This window comes from Amphiura filiformis, chromosome 11, assembly GCF_039555335.1.
Source record: "Amphiura filiformis chromosome 11, Afil_fr2py, whole genome shotgun sequence".
Taxonomy (NCBI): domain Eukaryota; kingdom Metazoa; phylum Echinodermata; class Ophiuroidea; order Amphilepidida; family Amphiuridae; genus Amphiura; species Amphiura filiformis.
In genome coordinates, this window is record NC_092638.1 from 24,370,812 (window position 1) to 24,389,145 (window position 18,334).

General features: G+C 37.0%; 1 protein-coding gene across 2 annotated transcripts; it reads right to left on the reverse strand.

Moving 5' to 3' along the window:
• Window positions 1-1,552: 1,552 nt before the first annotated feature.
• LOC140164604 (steroid 17-alpha-hydroxylase/17,20 lyase-like) lies at window positions 1,553-17,593 on the reverse strand. 2 transcript variants are annotated; one of them, XM_072187927.1, is made up of 10 exons: window positions 17,476-17,593; window positions 15,532-15,713; window positions 15,176-15,349; window positions 9,938-10,031; window positions 8,996-9,154; window positions 8,274-8,482; window positions 7,876-8,001; window positions 6,644-6,883; window positions 6,237-6,335; window positions 1,553-2,755 (listed from the first exon to the last, which is right to left on the reverse strand). In XM_072187927.1, exons 2-10 carry the CDS (start codon window positions 15,695-15,697, stop codon window positions 2,493-2,495), a joined length of 1,530 nt encoding a protein of 509 aa, XP_072044028.1. In that variant the 5' UTR covers window positions 15,698-15,713; window positions 17,476-17,593; the 3' UTR covers window positions 1,553-2,492. The 2 variants fall into 2 exon arrangements, with proteins under 2 accessions (XP_072044028.1, XP_072044030.1); XM_072187929.1 differs by lacking the exon at window positions 15,532-15,713.
• Window positions 17,594-18,334: the final 741 nt, after the last annotated feature.

An 18,334-nucleotide genomic window follows, 5' to 3' on the forward strand; every position in this document is an offset into this window, starting at 1 on the left:
TAAGAAACTATTGGGATGCTGACGTACTGAACCAGAATCATCCAAGAAATGTTCTGTTAAAGATGAAGTTATTGACAATCAGACAAACTCATACACATGCTATATATACTACATTACTATCAGGTATAGCACGCGAAGAATAAACAGAGTAGACACACGTCATTTGATGTACAATTAAGATCACAGGAAAGATCTTTAGAAAACTTCAAACAAACAAAATAAAACAGGTGTGAAATCGACTACTGTATTCTGATTTAATGTTAATTATATAATTACATACCAAGAAAGAACATTTATTCTAGCTGAAAGGTCCGATTACGAAAAGAGAGCAATGTCAACTTGAACCAGAGGATGATTTAAGCACTTCCCAGCAAGTCTTGCGGTTAGCACAGCTGTGTGAGTGAACATGACACCACTGCCCGCCCACTGCATACACACGTGCATGGTGAAATTTGAATTTTGACAGATATATTTACAATAAAAACACCTTCTAAAGGTCGGTCGATTTCACATTTTATGTTATCTACAGAAGGTGTGAATTATCCTTCATGCATACATCACTTTAGATCTGAAATCGCCCAACTAATAATGACACACGGGCAATTCTAAAACAACGTCTTTTGCACAGAGTTCAATGGGATTTGAAAAGTAAAGTGGCAGTTGAAACTCTTTTGATAACACTTTTACAGTGCATGATGGGGCTTCCTTAAATCATCCTCTGAACTTGAACTGAGCGACTAAATAATCTGATTAATGAAACGTGCGATTTTCAATTTTGACAAGTGTGTTTTCCAAACTTTGCCGAATGTGAAGGGCGTGGTTTTTTTTTTCACTGCTATGCTACTAAATCATATTCGTTGCATCGTCGAATGATCTTCTATACATCATATACAGTGTTGGAGGACTCGGGAGTCCTTTTTTCAAGGACTCGGACTTGGACTCGGAAGCTATAGGACTCGGACTCGGACTTGGACCCCAAGGACTCGGTTTTTCGGATAATAAACTGGCAGATTCTAAAATTAGAATTGTTCAGTATTGAAGTGTCATTATAATTATGCCATTATGATATGTTGCATTCAATAATATAAGCCTACGTAGGGCCTATACTTTACTTTTACTGTCACAAATATAATTATATAGCCTAAACTTTTTCATAACCATTTTATACTAGTATTTTGATGTAGGCCTACTAAATATCAGTATAATTTCGAGTTCAACTGAATGCGTTCATCATGATTAATAACATTTTTATTTATCAAAAATCGACTATGGCATAGTCTATGTTGATACCATCACTTCCCATAACTGTGATCTGGTTGCCGACATTTCCGCACTCTCATCCAGGAACGTCAATCTATCCCTGAATTGGCGGGGAATTTAGGAGGCACATATTTGCAAAAAAGACAATGTTACATGTTTTGGAACCGTTTTTGATGTAGTTAGGTTAAATTTAAAATTGATATAAAAGATATTTTTTAATAGACTACAACATTTTTTTTCCATTGTTTAAAATCACGTCAGTCATTCATTACACTACAATTTTTGCTCCAAAACGTCTTTGATTTATTTTAGTACCTTTTATTATGATAAAGTAAATCCTCCTGGCCCTCATTACTGTACACAAAAACAATAAGTACCCTTAATAGAATCAGATCATCTATCTCGTTGATCATGAGAGACGATGGGATCCACGGATCTTGGAAGAAATATTACATTTCACTCATGTTTAATTACAGTAGTTGTTTGGTACAACTATAATAAGTTGTTATATAATATTTTTATGTATTTTCTTGTTTTACATTATCAAAATAAGTTTATATCGAAATGTACTAGAAAAGTTAGGATAAACAAAATGGCCGTGGTCATGATGTTGGTCTTTTCCCAGCACTGTGACCTGGGAGCCGATATCGCCCTTATGAACTCTCATCTTCCTGTCTCATACTCCTGATAACGCATCTGTACTTCATCCATACAATTAGCACCATGCTCAAAGTTTAGATACCAGTTAAAAGTTGTTCTGGTTTTAGATAGGTCGCTGACCATGCTGACACCAAAATTGTTCCGATGTAATTATAGTAAATACCAGAGAACTTCAGCGGTCGCATGATGTTGCATGTAAATGTATACGCGCGCGCCATGCAAAAGAGTCACTGACTTTATTGCCACGGCAGGATATCGGCCAATCAGACATCGATCAGGTTCTGATCAATCGTAGCTAATTATAATTAGCCAATCAGAACCTCATTTCCGTGTTTGCGGTCGACGCGATTTTAGAAAGAACCATCGCAAAAGTTCTCTGGTGTTTACTATAGGAAACTTTTGTTGTCCATGCACTTTCTTTCATTTCTAGGCAACATGCTAATAATTATTATATTCTACTTAGCTACACGTGAGGACTAACACGTCAAAACATGTCTCCGAGCAACAGGTAAAATATATTTACACAAAATAATTTAGTACGAATACGACTAGCCAATAATACGCCTATTTAATTAATATGTACGTCTCTTCATGATGACCTCATAGGAGTCCAACTCACGCGCAATAGGTATTCCTGACTCCATGCGTTCCAACAAGGATTCACCTTTGTCTCTAGGTACTTTTGAGATCTCGTAGTTCTGCAGGAACCAGGTAAAAATCAGGAACAATTCCGCTTTTGCCAACGATTCTCCAAGACATGACCTTCTTCCGGCTGAGAATGGTAAGAAACTATTGGGATGCTGACGTACTGAACCAGAATCATCCAAGAAATGTTCTGTTAAAGATGAAGTTATTGACAATCAGACAAACTCATACACATGCTATATATACTACATTACTATCAGGTATAGCACGCGAAGAATAAACACAGTAGACACACGTCATTTGATGTTCAAGTACAATTAAGATCACAGGAAAGATCTTTAGAAAACTTCAAACAAACAAAATAAAACAGGTGTGAAATCGACTACTGTATTGTGATTTAATGTTAATTATATAATTACATACCAAGTAAGAACATTTATTCTAGCTGAAAGGTCCGATTACGAAAAGAGAGCAATGTCAACTTGAACTGAGCGACTAAATAATCTGATTAATGAAACGTGCGGATTTTCAATTTTGACAAGTGTGTTTTCCAAACTTTGCCGAATGTGAAGGGCGTGTTTTTTATTTTATTTCACTGCTATGCTACTAAATCATATTCGTTGCTTCGCACACCGACACCGCCTGGCTAATAATTATTTGGTGCAGCAGAGACACTAAAATGAATACACGGGATCGATACACGTGAATTGCTATGCACGATTTTGATATCAGACGATAATCTTCGGATACCGGGTTAGAAAATGATGAATATCTCCCGTAAATGAATTTTTCTCAAGAAACCAGATGTGGTCTCATACACTTGAAAATACGTGTTGAACAGATATGATGGTCGCTAGTATGCGCTTTGAAAATTGGCCGTGCGCTTTGAACTCTAATTTTATATTCATGCGTTGGTCCTGTATGGACTACATCGTGTAGTACAGCTGCACTCACTACTAGGCAGTATAAAAGTCGATGACCATTGACCTCAATGGGGTATACAAGCTTTTTCACGCACAACCAAGATCAATTACCCGGCTATTGTGAGTAGCCTTAGTCATGTCCCTCGACTAATTATTCGTCTCAAAGAGTTTCAAAGGTCTGAACCAAATGGCCAATCGTGGCTGTGGATTCAACCTACTATGGCGATTTCTGCATGAAGATATAGGGTCGATGACACTGTGCACCGTCGAATGATCATCTATACATCATACAGTGTTGGAGGACTCGGGAGTCCTTTTTTCAAGGACTCGGACTTGGACTCGGAAGCTAAGGACTCGGACTCGGACTCGGACTCGGACCCCAAGGACTCGGGGACTCGGCTTCGAGTCCTCCTCGAGTCTGGCAAAACAGGGTCTTTTTAGGTCTTTTATTTTCGTTCATTGTAAACTTATCTTTATGCTTGATCAATGATCACATCACGTGAATTTTGCATGCAAATAAATTCAGTTTATAAATAAAAGTACAACCAAAAAGCAAGATTGCTTTCAGTTACATCTTTAATTGGTGAAATGGATTTTAATCATATTTGTTTGTTTTGACATGACTCCTTTGTTAGACGCAAGTCTAGAATGTACATGAATAATAATAATACTCTGGGGCACTCAGGTTAAATTTTGGTAGGAGTGTGCGGCGCCGAACTTTGGTTATTATAAGAACTGATTTGGGGGCAAAATAGAGGCTTGATAACTGTGAACTAAACTTGGGCCAAATTCAAAATGTTTCCAAATTTGATCTAAAGAGCTACAATTTTCATAGTGTTAAGCTCAATGAACTGAAGCATGATGCAAATGTGTAAAGGAACTGCCGGAGAACCTGAATAAGGGACCCTTGACCGCCGCACATACCCGTACCACCTTTACATGTGAGTGACCCACCACCCCCGGAATAATACTGCAGCCAGATCCAACACTTCTTCGTTTGGCACCTGGGGTTTGGTAGTGACATCATATTTTGATTGTAATATTGCATCTTTTGCCTCCCTAAAACACAAGCCTAATAAGTTACTGTGAGTCTGTGATTATATTCTGTTTCCAATTTTTGGCAAGTCGAGAGGGGGGAACAAGCAATTTTTGGCACATATGGGGCACCTTTCAAATAAAACGCTCTAAAAAGGCTTAGAAAACAGTACGGAAACGCTTACATAATGCAAATTTCCCTGATCGCTGCGCTCGCAACATATGTGACCATCCACATCGAAACGCTCGTAAAGTCGGCCCCTGGTCAATTTTGTTTTCTTGCGTATTTAGAAAATATATATCATAAGCTTTACAATGATATATCATTTGACTTCAAACAATATCCAGAAGCGGGGTTATGGCTTGTTAAAGTTTGCTACTTCAGTAAGAAGGTACATTATTTTGGTGCTACAATATATCTCTTTTTCTACATTGCTGGTATTAAATATCAAATGGTCATAATTGGCGGTCACTTCAAATCATCCCCAAGTCAACGAGTTTCAGGAATGTCCTCTCATTGTTAATTGTTGGTTAATTCAGCACTTGAACAGGATTAAGCCAAAGCAAACAAAGAAAGCTATTTACTATAAGTATAAGCCTATTATCCTCTTCAACAATAGGATTAAAGATTGGTATTTGACTGGACTGAAATGAGACACTTGTAGGACAATTATTAGGTACATTATGAATACAAGCTTTATGCACATTTTGGACTGTAACTCGAAATACAGTTTGCCGACTTTACGAGCGGTTTGAGATGGATGGTCACATATATCCTAAACCATTTAAAGTTTGTTAATTGGGATCCCCAAAAAATGGCATGTGCAAAGGGGTGCGAAGATTTTTGGCAGGCCGGGAAGAACTAAAATTCTGGTTAAGTATAGGCCTACGTTGATAAAGTATTGGAGAAAACCCCGGGGATTGAACTCGGACTCGGACTCGGACTCGAACATTGAGGACTCGGACTAGGATTCGGACATTAAAAATTGGCAGGGACTCGGACTCGGACTTGGACTTGGACAGCAAGGACTCGGACTCGGATGACGAGGACTCGACTACAACACTGATCATGTGTGACCGTCCACGGCGAATGAGCCGTCAATTCCTCCCGCGGTCAATTTTGTTTTATTTCGTGTTTAAAAAATAAACATCATAAACTTAAAAATGGTATATCATTTGACTTCAAACGATATCCAGAAGCGGTGTTATGGTTTGTTAAACTTTGCTCCTTCAACAAAATTATAGCTTTTTACGTTTTTACATGTGTCTCTTTTTCCACATTGTTGGCAATAAATATCAAACAGTCATAATTGGCGGTCATTTCAATTCATCCCCAAGTCAACGAGGTTTAAGAAAGTTCTCTCATTGTTGATTGTTGGTTATGCATACCTGTACAAAATACAATGCCTGGTAACCCACCACTTGAACAGGATTTAGCAATATAAGCAAACAAAGACCAGAGCTATTAAAAGTTCTATAGCCATCTAAGGTAGAAGCTTATTATCCACTTCAACAATAGGATTATTGATTAGTTCTTGACTATAGAAATAAGACGGATGTCGGGCCAGCTTAAGTTACCGATGAGTATGACCTTCGTACACATTTTACACCGTAACTCAGAATACAATTTAGGGAATTTACGGCTCATTTGTGCTGCCGGGTCACATAATTATACATTATATTATTTATGAATGTATAGAAGCTGTGACGTACCTGGCTTAAAGAGTTTCGGTTCATCCCAAATCTCTTCATCAAAATGCAGCGCATAATGGTTAATGGCAACTACGGTGTCCTTTGGAATTTGAAAGTCACCTGAAAATATATTCAAAATAAGTGAACAAGCAGCTAAGGATTCTTCATTAGGCACTGTACAAGAAGCATGTCTTAAAGTGGTAATACGTAGCACTTTAGTGCAGAGCGATAGCGTCCTCTTTTGTTATGCAGTTGATTCTGTTTTAGTCTGTATTATTTTTTAGATACCATAGAATATATGAACTATAAATATTATGCCCTATCCTTTGTAATGTTTTGGCGACCTTTCCAGTTGCATTTAATTAGAAAAACTAAAAAACACTGTGGGAATAGGTCTGACAAGTACCCCAACATGATCTGATATTTACCTAACATAACATCACATGTCGTTGAGTGTGGCACACCCAAAGGAACGGTAGTACTAAAGCGCAAAACTTCCATTATGGTTGCTTCTGTATATGGTAGGCGGCCTCTATCTTCCAAAAAGGACAGTCTCTCATGACCTACGACCTCGTTGATTTCCATGGCCACCTTCTTTTGTATGTCAGGATATTCCGCCATAATAGCCAGTGTCCAGTGCAGTGTCATGATAGTTGTATCTGTTCCAGCTTTGATTGCAAATAAACACAAGTATGACATGCATACATAAATGTACAAATAATGGAATTTAATGTTAAGCAATTTCAGTTTCTTTCGATATACGCTGAATAGGAATATTCGAACGTATCAATGTGTACCCACGGAACTACGTGGATTGATGTGGGGTTTTGTTGGTGAAAATGTTAAATATTAAATAGAAGTTCTTCGGAAAAAGTAAAAATCAGTTAATGAAACGTTAATGAAACGTAAAATACTCCGCAAATACAAGGTCTTAGGGGCTGGATTTGTGATAAATTTGTGATATTTTGGGATTTAATTCACACGGTTTGTCTATTATCAACGCAAATCTATGGCGAATACCGTTAGATTTCGATCTACAAAATGAGGCAGGCTATATCGATTGGTTATGAACAATTCACACTTGACTCTTACTCGGGCCACCACATAAAGGTGTCGATAGTTTACCGAATCTTGTCTGTTGAAGAGAGATATTATGAAATACAACTTGTATTTGAAATAACAAAAACTGAACCTTTGACACCTGACCTGACCTTCCATCATGACCCCATATTCGTCTGTGTGTTCATATTGGTGTCCTCGTGTGACAAAATTATCAATCGGCACTAATTAGATATAGTATTTGACTCCCGGTATGTAACCATCGAGATTTTCTCGAAATCTATTATTACAGCGAAACTAATACAAATGTTGTAGCAGCACGTGTGAAAAGCAACTACACACGCTATACAATACTTACTAAAACAGTTTAATACAAAATGCCCTAAATAATATATAATCTTCATCTTTTTTATTCTAAATTTATGATAATTTTACTACGCGTACGATTTAATGACAATGAAGGTAGCATCAGTGGAATCTGAGCACATTTTGAATCCACAGCGTGTGTGTTCTTTCAAAAGTTTAATGAACATGAATGGTTTCTGTTTTATAATCCAATTTATGTGATCTTACCAGCTCGAAGTTTTGGACGGATATTTACCTCCGAAAAGGTCACTGATGGTTTGTACCAGATGTGTATCGGTAAGGGATTCCACCAGATCGATTCCTTCGTCTATGGTTTCCTTCTGTGCCAGAAGCAACGAATCAAATATGTCGCCAATATTGCCTGCAGAAACAACAATATTCATATCAGGCTTTTGAGCAATACAATAAAACTGCGTATTGTATATTTCTTGAAAAGTTCCCGGATGCAATACAATAATTATTTTGATATAAAATTGGATCGATGGAGCCAATATTTATTGGTCGAGCTATGAGTTTTAAATTAATACTATAATAGACGAGACGTATGCGAGAACATGACACCAAATCTTTGGCAGAGTATGCTGGGCAGACAGAGGATCAACGAATATACGATTTTTAACATCAAAAACCTACCTGGATCAAACGATTGGCGATGAAGTTTCAATTCATCATACACAAAATTGAACATTTCTCCACGAAGCTGCTTCAGTCTTCGGACACCGGGGGTCGGAAGAAATCGCAAGACAGGGAAAAAATCAGCCAGCATGCCCAATCCTAAACATTCAAATGTCTCACGGCTCATACGAACGAACCACGTAATCCTTGGATCATCCAATTCGTACCTGGAAATTTGAATTGCCACAGTGTTTGGGTTGAGAGCAAAATTCGGGGACTAAAGTTCAAGTTGAAGTTTACTTGTTTTCATCTCAATGTACACCATTGTTATAAAAAAAATTAAAAAGATGAAAAATACAAGATAGAGAATAAATTATGATATTACTAAGAGAAAACACAGGAGAAAACATAAGAACATGAAGAGTGAAGAGATGTGAACACAAATCTGAACAAGATGGAAATTAAACACTAAAAATATTAATGTGTACAATGAACATGTAATTATATATTTCCGAACCCCACCCTTCTTCTTCTAACCATTTCTTCATTTATAAATAAAGAAGTAACCAAAACAAAAATCAAGAATATAATAATAACTTGTTAATGATTATATCATGTGGCCGAAATAAGAATTTAAAAAAATGAAATCTTTATCAAAATCAGATAATACACTCAAAAGTACAATAATAAACTATTTACAATGTTGTTATTGCTTGTCATGTTTTAAATATTACACTTACTTGTGTGCAAAACAAAGCGTCCCCAGGATGTTGTAGATACCAAGGCATACCACTTCTTTCGGGTCGATAGGCTCCCCATGCTGCTCATCTATTCGTTTACCTATTCGTTCTGTGACTTCGTGAACGATACTTTCCAACTTTTTTCCAGTCGCGAAATTTCTGGAACATGTCAAAGCAATATTGTAACTTTCCATGAAATATATTTTATTATTTATTTTATTTTTTACATGATATATTGAAGTTATATATTACGTACATGTGTCTTTTTATTTTTGAGCTGAAGAGCAAATGCTGTTTAACTAGAGAAAATCGTTATTTTATCCAGCGCCTATATCGTCCATGGGTGTCAGTCAATCGGTCATGAGGCAGATGTGTTATGAATATCCTTAGAAAGACAACGGACATTAAAAATCTCAAGTTTTGTCACAGATACGGCACCTAAGGCCTTGATTTTTTTTGTGGGATATGTTAGTTTATTAAAGGGGCACTACACCCCTTGATAAATTTGTGTCTATTTTTGCATCTTTCTCAAAAACTAATAACACAGTGGTAACAAAAGTTATGTATATTATAGGGGCAAGGAATCCTACACTGGAATTTCAGTGACCCAAGACAAGCGGTTTGTATTAAGAAAAGAGGTACCGCTAGAATGTACCTCATTTCCTATCATATATACTGAACCGCTTGTCTTGAATCACTGAAAGTTCAGTGTAGTTATTGGACTCCTTGCCCCAATAATATACATAACTTTTGTTACCAGTGTATTATTATTTTTTTGAGAAAAATGCAAAAACAGTCACAAATTTACAACAGGGGTGTACCCCTTAAAGTACATTGTAATTGTGATTTCTGGAAAATCAATCTGTTTATAATGAGTTTACATGAAAGGCATCAGAAAGTATTTTATCCGTCTAGAACTTATACCCACCTTACCATGCTTACCTTATTGCGGAATGGCTCAATTTTCTATGAAGTTTCCATCTGGCACTGTAGTCGGCAAATACAATGTTCTTGCGATTTTCACTGAATACGCCAACTGAATAAAGACTAGTTGTATGGGCGGAGCCATAGGCGGAGAGCCATACTTTAATTTTGTTTTGCAATATTTGTTCGCACGTTTAAGGGTTTATCTAGCCACTGTGTAGATTGAAAGTTGCAGGGTATATAGTATGTAATCGAATGAAGAAGTAGATAGATTTTCTATAATAATATGTGTTCAGGAAAGGAGATATTTAACAAAAACAAAAACACCCAAGTCCGTCAAATGCACGAATAAGAATACGTGTATAGTATAGGCCTATCCACCATTGGGGAATTGCCGCAGCTGATTAGAGTCGTTCATTTCGTGCGGTACATGATTAGAGTCGTTCATTTCGTGCGGTAAATAGCGGGCAATGGGTGTATTTTTTGTTTGCTTTTGCGCTGCTTTTTGGAAACACTCGCGTTTGCTATAAAGTCGTTAATTTGTTTGCGTTTGTTTGCACAGACCTAGTCTCCTACACAGCCAATTTGTGTCGAGCGATCCAAACAAACATCGTGATAGCCACATACAGTCTGGCCCGAGGCACAGACTATCAAGTGTTTGTTTACCAGTGACCTTCAATAAAATCGATACTGTAGTACAAACATGCTATATACAGGGTGTCCCTGAAAGAATTGTATCGTCAGAAACTTAATTGTTTGGGTATTTTAACGCCACAATTTTGACAAAAAGACGAAATATTAAGATTAGAAATTTAATAACGTGGCATAATCACTGCGCATCATAATTCTTACTCCATTTACTGTATAAAACATACATCTTTTGACTCATTATGACACCAGATTTTTTTTCTTTTTTGAGAAACAAAAATCCTTCCAAACTTTACATATAGAGCCAAAAATTTACAAGATTAAATTTTATTTTGGCATAACAATTTAGGGAATTTTGTTTTGTTTGTTAACGTTTGTTTTAATACGCAATCACTCAGGCACACCCTTTCCAACGAAAAATGAAAACTTTAATCTCAACATTTAATTTTGAGCATGGAGAAAGGAAATCATAATTTCCCTCCTGTTTCTCCCCATTTTCCCCTTCTCTTTTTCTTCTCTTTTTTTTTTCATTTTGCTTTTCACCTTTCCACATTTTTTCTTCTCAGACAACCCTTGTTTACTAAAAGTAATACATTTTTTTTAAATTAATGACGACACAGCATTCTGCCATCCCTGTCTAGCCCCGCTCCAAAGGTTTGACCTGGTTGTTAAACCGGCGCAGGCCAGATGTCAGAACTGCAAATCAAATACAGCAAGGTAGAGGTTGTAATATCGTGCACATAGCTACATATACCTTACTGTGTATAGTGAACAGAGCACGTGTATTTTACTCACTGGCAATTGATACAAACAGAAGGTATCAATAAATGGGACAGTATGAGGGTATATAGTATGTAATCGAATGAAGAAGTAGATAGATTTTCTATAATAATATGTGTTCAGGAAAGGATATATTTAACAAAAACAAAAACACCCAAGTCCGTCAAATGCACGAATAAGAATACGTGTATAGTATAGGCCTATCCACCATTGGGGAATTGCCGCAGCTGATTAGAGTCGTTCATTTCGTGCGGTACATGATTAGAGTCGTTCATTTCGTGCGGTAAATAGCGGGCAATGGGTGTATTTTTTGTTTGCTTTTGCGCTGCTTTTTGAAACACTCGCGTTTGCTATAAAGTCGTTAATTTGTTTGCGTTTGTTTGCACAGACCTAGTCTCCTACACAGCCAATTTGTGTCGAGCGATCCAAACAAACATCGTGATAGCCACATACAGTCTGGCCCGAGGCACAGACTATCAAGTGTTTGTTTACCAGTGACCTTCAATAAAATCGATACTGTAGTACAAACATGCTATATACAGGGTGTCCCTGAAAGAATTGTATCGTCAGAAACTTAATTGTTTGGGTATTTTAACGCCACAATTTTGACAAAAAGACGAAATATTAAGATTAGAAATTTAATAACGTGGCATAATCACTGCGCATCATAATTCTTACTCCATTTACTGTATAAAACATACATCTTTTGACTCATTATGACACCAGATTTTTTTTTTTTTTTGATAAACAAAAATCCTTCCAAACTTTACATAGATCCAAAAATTTACAAGATTAAATTTTTATTTTGGCATAACAATTTAGGGAATTTTGTTTTTGTTTGTTAACGTTTGTTTTAATACGCAATCACTCGGGCACACCCTTTCCAACGAAAAAATGAAAATTTAATTTTGAGCATGGAGAAAGGAAATCATAATTTCCCTCCTGTTTCTCCCCATTTTCCCTTCTCTTTTTTCTTCTCTTTTTTTTCATTTTGCTTTTCACCTTTCCACATTTTTTCTTCTCAGACAACCCTTGTTTACTAAAAGTAATAATTTTTTTTAAATTAATGACGACACAGCATTCTGCCATCCCTGTCTAGCCCTGCTCCAAAGGTTTGACCTGGTTGTTAAACCGGCGCAGGCCAGATGTCAGAACTGCAAATCAAATACAGCAAGGTAGAGGTTGTAATATCGTGCACATAGCTACATATACCTTACTGTGTATAGTGAACAGAGCACGTGTATTTTACTCACTGGCAATTGATACAAACAGAAGGTATCAATAAATGGGACAGTATGAATGGATCATTTTCGAAGTTTATGTTGTGATGAAGTTTGGAAGTCAACATGTGCGATGATGCCGAGTATAAGGGAACAAACCAAAAGATCAATGACGTCCTATAAACGAGTTTCGTTTAGGGGTGAGGGGGTAAAAAATACTCGATTACGTTTGTACAAAACCATCGGTCTGAAGAATGTGTCATTATTATTATGTCAAAATTGTCAACATTTCTTTATTACGTTTCTGGCAGGGAGGGAGGGGGTCGGCTGAGAAATGAAACTAGTTACGTTTATAGGACGTCATCGATCTTTTGGTTTGTTCCTTATAGGGTCTACAGGGGTTTTAACAACATGGTGTATCGCCTAAACTTGGTCAGTTGTATTTGTAGTTGATGTTCTTACAGAGCTGAATAGATTTCGGGTCATCCAAGGTCACCCAGGGTTCATCTGAGGTCAAATGACTAAAAACTGTCATATGGGCACGAAACTTGGTGGGTATAGTCAACACTTAAGAGTAAAATTTTTGGAAGGTCATTTCAGGGGTCATCCGAGGTCACCCAGGGGCATCTGAGGTCAAATTACTAAAACTGTAATATGGGCACGAAACTTGGTGGGTATGGTCAACATTTAGAGTCAAATTATTGGAAGGTCATTTCGGTGTCATCCGAGGTCACCAAGGGGTCATCTGATGTCAAATTACTAAAAACTGACATAACAGCATGAAATTTGGTGAGTACAGTCAACATTAAGAGTCAAATGTTTGGAAGGTCATTTTGGGGGTAATCCAAGGTCACTTAGGGTCATCTGAGGTCAAATGACTAAAATCTGTCGTATGGGCATGAAACTTGGTGGGTACAGTCAACATTGCTAGGAAACTGTCTATACATACAAAAACTTCCAACACACGGCTCGGGTTGTTTTGGTAAAGCAATACCAACACCTGTTGTGAACTCGACACCACGAGGGGATATCCCATATCCCAACCCATGCTCTGGGCATCTTGTAAAACATAAACATTACACAGCTGTGCGGCCTATTACATTTCCATATTATTTCCTTCTTTAATCACCCCACACTCCCCATCCACCATCCAGGCTTCGCCCATACAGGGTTCTGAAAAGAAACTCACATCTAAACACAACCACTACCATACCATCACCCAACAACCTTACACACCAACCGCGTATGCCGAAAACCGCGCAACCCGAGAACCGCTCTAGTTTGATTATTGAGTTTGATAATTTAAGATTAAGGCGAGTCGAAGTCTTCAGGGGATTTTTTTAGTTTTGTTTATTTTGCTGAAATAATGCAGTCTTTCTGCAGAGTAATATATTGCTGTTATAGAAAGCCACTGGACACGTTTTTATTTCCATAACGAATGAGCCATAAATTCCTCCCCCGGTCAATATTGTTGTATTTCGTGTTTAGAAAATATATATCATAAAATGGTATTTCATTTGACTTCAAACGATATCCAGAAGCGGGGTTATGGTTTGTTGAACTTTGCTCCTTCTACAAAATGGTAGCTTTTTTTTGTTTCTACATGTGTATCTTTTTCCACATTGCTGGTAATAAATATCAAACAGTCATAATTGGCGGTCATTTCAAATCCTCCCCAAGTCAACGAGGTTCAGGAATGTCCTCTCATTGTTAATTGTTGGTTATACATACCTGCACAAAATACAATGCTTTGTAACCCACCAGTTGAACAGGATTTAGCCAAAGCAAATAAAGACCAGAGCTATTAAGAATATTCTATAGACATCTAAAGTAGTAGTAGAAGCTTATTATCCTCTTCAACAATAGGATTATTGATTGGTTTAAAATGAGATACATGTCGCGCCAACTTGAGGTACCGATGAATACGACTTTCATCAACATTTTACATTGTAACTCAGAATACAATTTAGGACATTTACGGTTCATTCGTACTGTACGGTCACATATGTATTGTAGTTATTTTCATGCACATGGGGTGGGGTGGAGTGTGAAATAAAACTTAATATAATGTGGTTTTTCATTTAACCCATACCTTTTCCTATGAGTGTGGACTTTATTTTCTCTATTTGAGCACAAACGCCGCCAGCTCAGGTAATGCACCGACTTGTATTTAACAAGCAACCGCATACTCGCACGCTCATATACACCACGCCGACTAAAGGAAATGACATTTTCGTAGGGCGTAAGCGTAGGGCTACAGCCAGTAGCGTACTCTGGCAGGGGCAGAGTGCCCCCCGCCCCAACACACACACAATTAAAGAGAAAAGTGCCCATCTGACTTGAAACATGAAAGAAAAGACAAAAATTGTAAGACAAATGAAAAAAGGTGCAATGGGCTCATTCCGACCAAAATTTACCACGATCATGGGCCAAAATAAGTAAAATACCGAAATATCACACTGTTCTAATAAAACCCTTTTTTTGAAACTATAAGACTTAAATTATTGTTGTTCCATTGTATATCTAGAGCTATAAAGACTTAAATATGCACTAAAATTTCAGACTATTAAAGCCCCTATTTCTACATCCCCCCTACGAACATACATACATGAAAACAAGTCAGGTCTTCCTGCAAACTCATCTGGTTTTCTGAGCAGTGCCTCTTTGACTACATCTATCTGATTGAGAACTACCGTCCATCGCTGTCCCATTTTCACGGCAATTATATTGCCATACTTCTTTGTCATTTCTTTAAATTTCACATGAGGTTTATCTATCAAATCTGAAAGGAAAAACCGTTTGCTTTATTAAAACCTACACTAAAATACGGACATTAATTAAAGTTTATTGCAACCTGGAACCGTTTACTCTTAAATGAGATCTTCCAGTTTGAGTATATTATTATTTTTTTATCATACAATCACGTCATTCTCATCATTATCTCTGTGTCAATAATAAACTTACCCAACATATTTCCAGCAATAGACAGTCCCGTAGGTCCTGGTGGCATCCCGATTGGTCTCCGAATACTCCAATAAATAAGGGATGCGAGAATGGTAAGCAATAACACGGTAATGGGGTAAATCCCGCTGGTGGATGTACATATGGTTTCCACAAAATTAAACAACATGGTGATGGAGATAAGGCTATGGGTACAGAAGGTAAGCGAACATTCAAGATCAATTCTTATAATCCGGTGGCCCAATGTTACAATGCCAACTATCGAAACAGCAAAGGCATTTCAACATTGGTCCAAACTATCGAAACAAGTGTTCCAACATTAGACATTTTAGACCACTTTTAATAATGCCAACTATTGACTCATGAATGGCATACCAACAATGATCCAACGTTGCAATGCCAACTGTTGACACAGGAATGGCATTCCAATATTGGGCCAATTTTGCAGAGCCAACAATTGATTCATGAATGGCATGCCAACATTGGCCCAATGTTGCAATGCCATCTACCGAAACAGGAATGGCATTCCAACATTGGGCCAATTTTGCAATGCCAACTATATTGACTCATGAATGGCATATCAACCTAATGTTGCAATGACAACTGTTGATGCAGGATTGGCGTTTCAACATAATAATGGAATTTCTAAGGCTGCTGTCAGGGGTGGTGCAATAATTATGTGTAAACCCCGGGGGTGAATTATAGGGGGGCAAAGATTTTTGGCAGGCCAAAAGGGGGGCAAGCATTTTTGGCAGGTCGAAAGGGGGGTCAAGCGATTTTTGGCAGGTCGAAAGGGGGGGGCAAGCAATTTTGGCACAGATATTTTGGGCACCGTTTCTATATTACGCCCTAAAAGGCGTAGGAAAACGTTACGAACACTTTCAAATATGCAAAATTTCCTGCTCGCTGCGCTCGCATTATATGTGAGTGGACGCGGCGAATCAGCCGTAAACTCGGCAAATTGTATTCTGAGTAAAAGTGTAAAATGTATTTGAAGGTCGTATTCATAGGTGTATCAATTCGTTGCGACAAGTATCTTATCAAACGCTGTTTAAATCAATCAATAATACTACTGCTGAAGAGGATAATAAGCTTCTACCTATTTCTATAGAATAGTTCTTGTCTTTGTTTGCTTTGGCTAAATCCTGTTCAAGTGGTAGATAACAAAGCATTGTATTTTGTCTAGGTATGTATAATCAACAATGAACAATGAGAGGATATTTCTGAACCTCGTTGACTTGGGGATGATTTGAAATGACCGCCAATTATGACTGTTGGATATTTATTACCAGAAATGTAGAAAAAGAGACACATGTATAACCGATAAAAAATACAATTTTGTCGAAGGAACAGAGTTCAACAAATCATAACCCCGCTTTTGGATATCGTTTGAAGTCAAATGATATACCATTTTAAAGCTTATGGTATATATTTTCTAAACACGAAATAAAACACAATTGACCGGGGTCGACTTTACGGCTGATTCGCCGCGTCCAGTCACATATGTTAAGACAATTTAAGGTTTTAAATTCGGGTTCCCCAAAATCTTGCATGTGTAAGGGGGGCAAAGATTTTTGGCACGTCAAAGGGGGGCAAAGATTTTTGGCACATCGAAAGGGGGGCAAAGGTTTTTGGCACGGCCAAAGGGGGGGCAAGCGATTTTTGGCAGACCATTTTGAGAATTCACCCCCCCCCCCCGGGGTACACATAATTATTGCACCACCCCTGAAAAGATGGTAAAAAAACCTTTTGCCCATGTTGGAATGCCAACTGTTAGTCAAAGGAGTGTCAAACCAACTAGGGGCAAATGTTGGCGTGTAAACCGCGGTGGTTCCAACGTTTGCCAACGTTAGGTCAATGTTGTATTTTTTATCTGGGATCGAGAGTATGACTGTGTATTCTTAATAAATTCTTAATAATCGAAAATCAAAGATAACTAAAACTTACCCTATTATTTACCGATAAAACTGCGAATGTTATTTTGCAGTTTGCACATATAAGTGACAGCGTTGGGCTTCATGTATCGTACGCAGATGTTTATTATGGCATACTCGCTGTGTAGTATGTACATGTACATGTACAGTGTATTAGGAGTCATACCAAATGAAAAAACCTACCTACCAAACATGTGTTTGATCAAGGTCATTGGTCACGGTCGACCGTTATTTGTATTGCATTAAAGGCAATAAATAAATAAATAAATAAATAAATAAATAAATAAATAAATAAATAAATAAATAAATAAATAAATAAATAAATAAATAAATAAATAAATAAATAAATAAATAAATAAATAAATAAATAAATAAATAAATAAATAAATAAATAAATAAAGTAATGAAGTTTGATTTTGGTAGTGGTGTGCCGCTGAGAATTTTAAACTGGACCCATAAATATACCAAATTTTCAAGAAATTTGGACCCATTGATATACCAAAATTAAAAATTTTCGGCAAAATTTAACCCATATTGTCTTAGTTTTTACAAATTTTCCCAAATTTTTTGGATAATTTCGTGTCATTAATGAAAAAGCACACTTATATTGTCCATATACTAGCGTTACTAGAATAGCAATGGTCAATTCTCTTTAAATTGCAAATTTTGTGCAAAAATATAATTTTAATGCGAGTTTATAAGATAAATGTTTGTTAAATTCGGATGACTTTCCAGTTTTGGTTTGTATTTTCTTGTATTGGACATTGTTTGAGAGTCAAAAATCTGAAATGCCATTGGAACAGAATCTTGTGGGAAAGTAAAGTGAGTTAAAGTGAGTTAAAGTGAGTTAAAATGTAATGTTTTTGCAGGAG

What these genes read in the sequence shown, in the direction of transcription:
- LOC140164604 (XM_072187927.1), bottom strand. Translation starts at nt 15,697, where the DNA reads ATGTTGTTTAATTTTGTGGAAACCATATGTACATCCACCAGCGGGATT. An exon ending in ACGCTTTGTTTTGCACACAA is followed by an intron (nt 8,483 to 8,995) that starts GTAAGTGTAATA and finishes TCAAATTTCCAG; the next exon opens with GTACGAATTGGATGATCCAA. An exon ending in TCGCCAATCGTTTGATCCAG is followed by an intron (nt 8,002 to 8,273) that starts GTAGGTTTTTGA and finishes TTGTTTCTGCAG; the next exon opens with GCAATATTGGCGACATATTT.